Genomic DNA, 9,291 nt, shown 5'->3' with positions numbered 1-9,291 from the left:
TGAGTTTATAAAAAAAAAAAAGGAAATCTCATTTGCGGAAATTTTTTTTCAGTTTTGGGACTAAAAACTGAAATTTTTTTTTCCGATTCGAGTAGTATTCGAAATACACCACCGGTTTGGTTATTTTTTTAAATTTTATTTATTTTTTGGATATGAATAAAAAAATTAGAATTCCGAACATGTTAATTTTCTCGCTCCTATAATTTTTGGGCCCTGATAATTTCCCCCCACTCTCATCCCCTCATTATCCCCTCAATTTTATTTGTTCAATCTCGTCCACATTTCTCACGATCTATAATGAATTTTGCGAATCTAAAACCACGAACGTCTTCTATGCAATTTTATCTTTCAAATGAGATATATGCTGACATACTTTCGAGCTCGTTGTCACACAAGTATTTATACCTCGTCATTTAAGTATTTATACCTATTATTTCTACATATGACACTGCTGACATTTAAAGGTATTAATATCAAGTATTACATGTATTTATACCTATGCACTGAAGTATTTATACCTATGTGGTCAACTATTTTTATTAGAGAAAGGTTGACGCATGGATGATTGGGGAAGGTTGATGCGGAGATGCGGGGTCCACGATTGGGGATAAATACTTATAAGTATAGGTATAAATACTTAAATGACGAGGTATAAATACTTGTGTGACGATGAGCCCGAAAGTATGTCATCATGGATCTCATTTGAAAGATAAAATTGCGTAGAATACGTTCGTAGTTTTAGATTCACAAAATTCCTCATAGATCGTGAGAAATGTGGACGATATTGAAAAAAGAAAAAAAAAACCACCTCTAAAAACGTGTATAATTTTTCTCCCCATGTAGTTTGAGTGGTCCCCCCATATAGTCAGATCAAGTTAGACAAGCAAGTATTAATATCTTAGTTTGTAATTATTAATTTATTATCTTCCAAGTATTTATACCTATGAATTTAGTTAAACTTGGAAAACCACAGTGTTTGAATAAATTTAATTAAACTAGTTAGTTAAGTTAGTTTATGAAAATTAAAATATATTTAAGAGATGGGGGATGATGGAAGATGAGAGTAGGGGATTTCATATAATTATTCATAATTTTTTCTTTATGCTTAATCTTTTTTTCTTCTCTTATTCCTTTTTGCTTCTTGCTCTTAGTAGAAGATACAAATTTACCGGTTTTAAGACTTTTAGTCTATACTAGGCTAAATTGGGCTAGAATGTTATATAGGCTAAATTGGGCACCAATGAAAAATCGAATAATGTGGCCGGGGTGGTTTCTCGACGCTATTTTTTTTCTTGGCTATCCGTGGGTCCCTTTTGTCGGTTCATATTATTTTCTTTGTTTGCGGCCTTGCGGGTGATGAGTCTGTCCAGATATATTTTCTCAATCTCTTCCTGCTCGCCGCTTAGTTCTAACTTCTAACAGAAGCCGGGGAGTGTTTTTGTTTGGGCAGCTGCTTCATCTTGTTCCTGGGAGTATATTGTTGGCTATTTTCTTTTTGTGAATTAAACATTTAGCTTTCAACCCCTTTTGTGAATGCAAACAGTCCTTAAGCTGTACCAGCAACAGTTATAAGGCTGGTACTGGCTGAAACAGCCCCATAACAGATTTTTAGAAAGAGGTCTGAGTTGATTTTGAAGCCAAAAGGACTGGTGCAGCACGTACCATTGGGTATGGAAGAAGAAACCTGAACCAGAAGATTCAGTAAATTGTAAGCCATTTTTAGCAAACATTTCGGCTGACATGATACATTAAAAAGACCACAGTGCAACATATTTTACATGGGAAATTTATTACTGAAATATAAATTTCAAAATTCAAACTAAAATTTGGAATAAAAGGAATGTTTTACTTTCAACTGAAATTTCCCTTCTAATTTAGGAAATTGTTAAAAATAACGATTGAGTTCAACAAGCAAAGCATTCATTCTAGATAACTCAAGGACTGGTATGACGTTTTACCTGTCGAGTTAAGAGGAAAAAGAGTTCAACCAGATGTATTCCATCAAAAATCAATTAAATATCATCTTGAAACGGGTTTCTGTCTGTTTTATTGCGTGCATTAAATTTATTTTCGTTCTTTCTCCTTTTTTTCCTTTTATTTTACCACAGGTCATCCTTCCTTCATCTATTGTGCTGACAGAGGCATTATTGTTCTCAGGTTTATTGATTTATCAAGTGTTTTAATGTTTAAATCTATAATTTTTTTACGTAATGAGCTGTATTTTTTGGTGTTAGAGCTATCGCAAACATAAAATTCTCAATAATTACCATTTTCATTTTAGTTACTGTGAATCAACAAAGATCATACATTGTGTACTTGAAAGTTTAAAATGCTATAACTAACACCGGAGTTCCTTGCCCCTGTTGATATCAATTATGCACCTGAAAGAAAAAGAAACATGTATTGCAGATAACTACTTACCAGTGCTGTATTGTATTTCTCGTTCTTTTTGTTTGGTATGCTATATTAAGTTTAGGAAACTGTTATCCAAGTTGTTGCTTCCTGGACACAGGAATCCAAACTTGCTGGATAGGAACACAAATTGTGGTTGTATCTCACAATTAATAGCACAAAGAATCATCTATAACAGCAGGAAGAACCTTGATTACAAATCAGCAAATTACAAAACAACTTTCATAACACACAATGTACTTATATTATTAGCCGAAGCTTGAATGTTCCTCACCAATAATAGATTAAATAGATACATCTTTAATCACCACTGGAGAGACACTGTGAACACAACAAAGCAAAAGAACAACAACACAAGCCCTTCCAAAACAAAAGACTTACAACAACACAACCAAATCAAACTCGACTCAGACATGCATGAGTGGAAAGATGGTCACCATTTACTTAGTACTCATTCGACGGGGGCTTGAAGGCGACGAAGCTGATGCATTGCACCTGGCGTTTGTTGTCGAATCCGAGGATTCTAACGAAGGCGTCGGGGTACTCCTTCTTGCACTCCTCGACCTCCTTGGCAACCTGAGTGGCATCGGTGCATCCAAACAAGGGCAGCTTCCACATGGTCCAGTAGCGGCCATCGTAGTATCCGGGAGAGCTGTGGTTATCACGGGAGATGAATCCGACCTGCATTCAAAGTTCGTCAAGTATAATTAGTATTTAGTCAGATTGACCCCATCAAAAAGCGGATCCGGATCGGTAAACTTCAAATGAAGTTAAAAGGTGGAGGTGTTTAATTACCTTGCTGAATTCCAAGCAGGGAATCCAGCCGGAGCGGAGGAGGTACTCAATCTGCTTGAGCAATTCCTCTTGTGACAAGTCAGGAAGATAAGAGAGAGTCTCGAACTTCTTCTTGCCTTCAATCGGCCACACCTAATTGTGCGTTCACATAAATTGCCAATGTCAATAAACAGAGAGTTGCTGATATTGATCATGCATGTTAAAAAGAACTAGAAAGCTAACATATGGTTAAACCCAAGTTAGCCTTAATAAACATCTTGATCTTCTCTATTCCAGGATCAGTAAACATATATTTATGGAAATTCAAAACTCTGGGGACATTACTTGCATTTTGCAGTCAAACTATAAATATATATTTTTTCTATAGAGAAACAAGCTTCTCCTTTTAAAAATTGTGTTATATGTCAGGCATTTCTTTAATTGCTTGTACACTTTTGATTTATCTTTAAACGTAAATTAATTAATAAATAGTAGAAAATTAATTAATCAAAAATTGGGAGTTAACCTTTGCTTGTACACTTCAGATGGACTTTTGGGCTGGTTTTGATATTTATTTCATTTTAAGTATAAGCAACTTAATTTGAGTTGTACTTCAAAAAACCGGGGCTCTTTTAATTTTACCAACCAATTTTCCATTCCGGACTGGTTTTAATATTTTATTTTTATATCGACCTAGTAACATAAAATCAAGTATTATTGGTCTCTTTGAAGAAGCAAAAGCTCAATCTAGCTAAAAATATACTGATATTTGCATTGATTACTCACTATTCATCTATGCATAAAAAATAAAGAGGAATTACCAGCATGCAAATTAAAGATTGAGTTGTAGTTACCTGCATGCAGTTAACTTTCACTCTGTTGCTCCTACCAGTGGCACGTCGTCCGCCAACTGCTACTTTATCAGCCTGACGACCGAGAAATGAGGAAACGCCGTTGCTTGGCGCAGCAGCACGTGCCATGGTGATGGCAGAGGATCCGATCATTCTCTCCATCTTCCCTCTTTTTTTCTTTTTGTGTTTTGCCTTGCTCTCTTGATAATTAATTGAGGAGTGCTTGCTTATGAGGTTCTTTGCTCTTGGAGGGTTATCCTATATATAAGGTAATGTGTGTTCTAGAATAGAGGCCGTTTGGTCCAAGAGGCAAGAGATGTGGAAGGAGTGGCTACATTTAGCTGTTGCATCCAAGTAAAGGGTCATTTCTCCCTTGGCCACCACACATCAAATTAAATGATATCCTGTTCATATTCCTTTTTTTTTTTTTTTTTTCTCCATCAATTAATTAAATGTCGTGTAATTTGATATAATAAAAATAAAACCTCTTTTAATTTCTCTCTGCTTTTCTCCAATGTTGGACTCATCAATCTCTAATGCGAATCCATGATAAAAACAAGTGCTTAGAATATATAAACGTTTCCAAAAGTTCCTCTCTTGTATTTGGTACTCTCATATTACATTAATATAAATTTGAAACTGGAAAACCATCGTTCCTAAATAATTTTAGTTTCCAAAAATTCCTCTCTTGAATTAATTAAGCGATTTACCGAGACACAACACTGTAGCACACAAGGCAAAATTGCAATTGATGAGAGAGCTTGAAATTAAACCTGTTGAAAATATGAGATACTAATTCACTGAGACGCAATTTGTTATTCACATGAAGAGGCTAAGATTAGGTCCATAGAGGTAAGAACCAAGTCAGCACACAAACTGTTGTTACATAAAATTAAGATGCTTCATCAACATTAAGCGAATCATTAAGAAGACAAAATCATGTATGAGCTTTTATTCTAAAAATGACAAATGCAATTGGTGAATTACTTTTAAATTAGTATTGGCTACATTTATTCTGAAAATTTGTAGAGCAATATATTGATACAAGTTAAGATAATTAATTCCTTCCATATACTGAATAATTAGCAGAATATCCTTTCCATGCCAACAGGTCCATCCGTTCATTATACATCAATTAAATCGCATGTGCGAAGAAATTTTCTATTTGCCAATTTTTGTATGTATGATTTTTTTTTTCAATTTTGACAGTATGATCGATATAGGGTCTCTACTAGTTACTTTGTTGTACATGGCTGTAGTTTATGATGTCGCTTCTTCACTTAATTTCTAATATTATGAAGTAAAGCAGAGTATTTTAGAATTAATAAGGTTCTATATTGGTCTTATTATCAACATGTCTACTATGCTTTGACTGACAGTACTTTCAATTTTTAAACATCCAGGCACTGTAGGCCAGTGCTAACATCTAGGGAAGTATATAAAAGCAATGTGTGATCAGCGCATCTGAAATCTTTTACGCATGATGCATAACTGGTACTCTCTCTATATAGCTAGTGTTCTCTTAATAATTTTATGCTAGTAAGAAAGTTCTTCCTCTCAACACATACACCTGTCTGCTGACACGCCTTATGATCTATGCGCGCTACAATCGGAATTGATTGGCAAGAAGTAAGAAGACTATCAATTTTCATATTCGCTAACCTCAGCCAAAATGTAGCATTGTTGATAGATCATAATATGTTTATGGAAAATCTTCATTTGGTTGCAATTTCAAGCTAATCTTATCAAGATCAGAGGTTCTTTGCTGTGATTGGACGGAATTAATTCAAACCTATATGTGTGGCATTGCTTTACTTAAAATATCATCGTCCGATATGCTACTTGACCTATCCTCTACAAGCCAAGAACAATAATTCAAATGACTAATCCAGTCAATCATGTCCTTTTCCTATGGATTCCACAATCAGGGCAGTTGATTGCCGACAGTATTACACCATTGTATATCTACTTAGAACCTGGGAAGATATTTCTTTTATTTCTTTTTTCTTCTAATCAGATGCATATTTTTCTGCATTATCTTTCCTCACAAGATTTATGCAGAGTTCTAGAAAATCAATACTGCGAAGCAAGTGATCGATCAACTTTCATGGAACCATCAGTATTCAACATAAAATGCATGTCATGAACATATATACCTTACAACAAAAAGGACATTGATGCAGTATAAATGACATCATTTATATATATCTATATATATATATATCATTAGCCGAAGCTTTGTTGTTCCTCACCAACTGTAGTATTACATAATAATATTCTCATCCGTTGGAGAGACATCATATATTTATAGAAACAAGAAAAAAAAAGATAAAATAATAACAGTGTCGGAAAGTAAAATTTAAAGTTCCAAAATCAAAACAGACATCACAAGGAGGCCCTTATCCATACAAGGTTAATTTAGTATCTTTACTTCCGCATGCATGGATTGATTGTCGACGTTCATGTGGCAGATTACTTAGTACTCATTCGACGGGGGCTTGAAGGCGACGAAGCTGATGCATTGCACCTGGCGTTTGTTGTCGAATCCGAGGATTCTAACGAAGGCGTCGGGGTACTCCTTCTTGCACTCCTCGACCTCCTTGGCAACCTGAGTGGCATCGGTGCATCCAAACAAGGGCAGCTTCCACATGGTCCAGTAGCGGCCATCGTAGTATCCGGGAGAGCTGTGGTTATCACGGGAGATGAATCCGACCTGCATTCAAAGTTCGTCAAGTATAATTAGTATTTAGTCAGATTGACCCCATCAAAAAGCGGATCCGGATCGGTAAACTTCAAATGAAGTTAAAAGGTGGAGGTGTTTAATTACCTTGCTGAATTCCAAGCAGGGAATCCAGCCGGAGCGGAGGAGGTACTCAATCTGCTTGAGCAATTCCTCTTGTGACAAGTCAGGAAGATAAGAGAGAGTCTCGAACTTCTTCTTGCCTTCAATCGGCCACACCTACAATGTAGGAAGATATATTTCCATAGACCCACATCAATTTCAAATTGTTGAATATCACTCAAATTTGTGCCTCCTGGTTTGGTGCATTATATATACTACATAACAATTACCGGTCAAATTCTGGTTGTTCATGTGCATTGATATAATTGTTTGCAGTTTGCATACATATCAATGGATGAGGAGGATTTGTCAAGCAGGGTTCAGCTACTTGAGATGATACATGCTCAAGAATTGAATTATCATGCTTAAAGGCTAGTTAGCTAGTACTGGTCATACATCTACTTTCACACAATTCAGTTTTAACTAGCCAATGCTAAGCATCCATGCCAGAATCGATGCATCTGAAGTTATTTGGTTCTTCTAACAACAAAGAGGGATTTATTGTCTGACGTTCTTTGGTCTAAGTGTAAGTATATTCTGTTGGTCTATTTGGTATACCAACGCTAATTTATCCACAACTGTTTACACAATTAATGGTAAGATGAATTTTATTGAAATCCTACAAGTAATAATCAGACTTGCAGTCAATGTAATGAAACGACACCAAAGATCTTAAACCTTCTTTGCATCAATTCAACACTAAAGAAATTATCCTAACCTGCATGCAGTTAACTTTCATTCTCTTGCTTGGGAGCTTAGTCTGGGCCCTCCTTCCGACGGTGATCTCAGCCTGTCGGCCAGTGAATGAGGTGCCAAGTTTGGCCGGTGCCACGGTGACGGCAGATGTCATGCTTGCCATTTCGCCTTTTTTTTTTTTTTCCTTCCTTAGATCACCTTGCAATAAATAAGAATAATTTGCAAGTGCTTGAGGCGTCGGAACCAGGATACTATTCCTATATATAATCAAAGCTTTGATAAATGTCTGGTGGATTTTGATCCAAGGGTGAAAACATGGGGATAAGGCAGCAATGGCTAATTTGGGCGGTTGGATCAAGGAGGAGTGACATTTCACTATTAGCTACCACATATGCCAGGTAGGAATATGGATCATATCCTTATCATATTAAACCCTTCCTGGGATGCCACGTGGCAGGGGATGTGCTTACCTTATCTCTATGCACTTGAATGAGTGATGCACCTTGGTTGTGTGATATGGTAGCAGCTGCCATCTCTCCTTCCAAATTAGGGACTTGGAAACGGTAAAGGAAAAAGACACAAGAAACAATAATAGATAGACAAAAAAAGAGGTACAGTTATTACTGTTACTCTGTTAGCCAAACTGGAGCCTGAAGTCAAAAAAAGAGGTAGCCAAGCTGGAGTCTGAAGTCAAAACAAAACTTTAGCTAGAAAAAAGTAAGGATGCTCTGTTTCTTCTATATTCATCCGTTGGATTAAATTTTCAAAATGAAACAGAGAGAACCAATTTGGGAAAGAAAAATTAAATGACAAATCAAAGACCAATGTTTAAATTGATAAGTAAATTAAGTATATTCTGGAAAACTCCAGTGAAATCAACATTCTTTCTGGCGACCTCCGTTGATATATTTGTTTGGGCATGATTTAAAGAAAAAGTATTTAGAAACATAATTTTTTTACAAGTTAATACATTTAAAATTAAATTAAAAAATTGCAAAAAACATATGTCCAATTATTAAAAGATGCTCATAGTCAAAACTTAATTATGTGCTATATTGTTTTCAGTAAGTCCAGAGTAATTCTGCAGGATTATGTAAATTTCTGGTAAATTTCAACAGAATTTAGGACAGCTTTTGAAACATCAGCAGGGGCGGATCTACATACAATTTGGACATAAAAAAAAAATTAAATTGCTAATTAACAAACTTAGTATTTTAACAATCTTTCTGAAATTGTTACAGTGGCAAGCATTTGTAATGGATTTACATTTACCATATTGTAGAGATGAAAACATATATATTAAAATATTGAATGAATTTCACAATTGATTGAATATGAATTATAGTGATGAAGATGAATTAAGAAGATAATTACTAAATAAATTTGCTGATCTAGCATAAGAAACCATCCATCGATGTTATGTGAGTTTTGTGAATTTTCTGTTACTATGAATTTTGAGAAGCTTCTAATTAGGTTGATGAAATTTTAATACCATCAAATTAAGCCTTGGATTTGCCATTAATTAATGTACTAGAGTTGCAAAAAATGGTTGTTTAACATGTAAGGCTATATTGGAAGTGGCAGCAGCCTTGTTGTGAGAGTGAAAGGGAAGTGTGTAGTCATAAAATGAGATCATGCTTTTTGGGCCTTTCAACAATCAACATCCACTTCAATAATTCTGTCTTCCTTTTCTCTGTGGCGTTTTTTTTGTTGCGA

General features: G+C 35.3%; 2 protein-coding genes across 2 annotated transcripts; both read right to left on the bottom strand.

Annotated features, from left to right (window-relative positions):
* Positions 1-2,584: 2,584 nt before the first annotated feature.
* On the bottom strand, positions 2,585-4,366 carry LOC144571316 (ribulose bisphosphate carboxylase small subunit, chloroplastic-like). The gene is made up of 3 exons (XM_078320567.1): positions 4,041-4,366; positions 3,208-3,339; positions 2,585-3,093 (listed from the first exon to the last, which is right to left on the bottom strand). Exons 1-3 carry the CDS (start codon positions 4,197-4,199, stop codon positions 2,857-2,859), a joined length of 528 nt encoding a protein of 175 aa, XP_078176693.1. The 5' UTR covers positions 4,200-4,366; the 3' UTR covers positions 2,585-2,856.
* A 1,845-nt stretch (positions 4,367-6,211) lies between these two features.
* Positions 6,212-7,964, bottom strand: LOC144571317 (ribulose bisphosphate carboxylase small subunit, chloroplastic 1-like). Its single transcript, XM_078320568.1, has 3 exons — positions 7,598-7,964; positions 6,865-6,996; positions 6,212-6,750 (listed from the first exon to the last, which is right to left on the bottom strand). The coding sequence occupies exons 1-3, from the start codon at positions 7,736-7,738 to the stop codon at positions 6,514-6,516; spliced, it is 510 nt and encodes a 169-aa protein (XP_078176694.1). The 5' UTR covers positions 7,739-7,964; the 3' UTR covers positions 6,212-6,513.
* Positions 7,965-9,291: the final 1,327 nt, after the last annotated feature.

The sequence above is a fragment of the Carex rostrata genome, chromosome 19, assembly GCF_964058835.1.
Source record: "Carex rostrata chromosome 19, lpCarRost1.2, whole genome shotgun sequence".
NCBI lineage: Eukaryota > Viridiplantae > Streptophyta > Magnoliopsida > Poales > Cyperaceae > Carex > Carex rostrata.
Note: the sequence above shows the minus strand (reverse complement) of the source record. Positions and strands in the feature narration are given on the sequence as shown.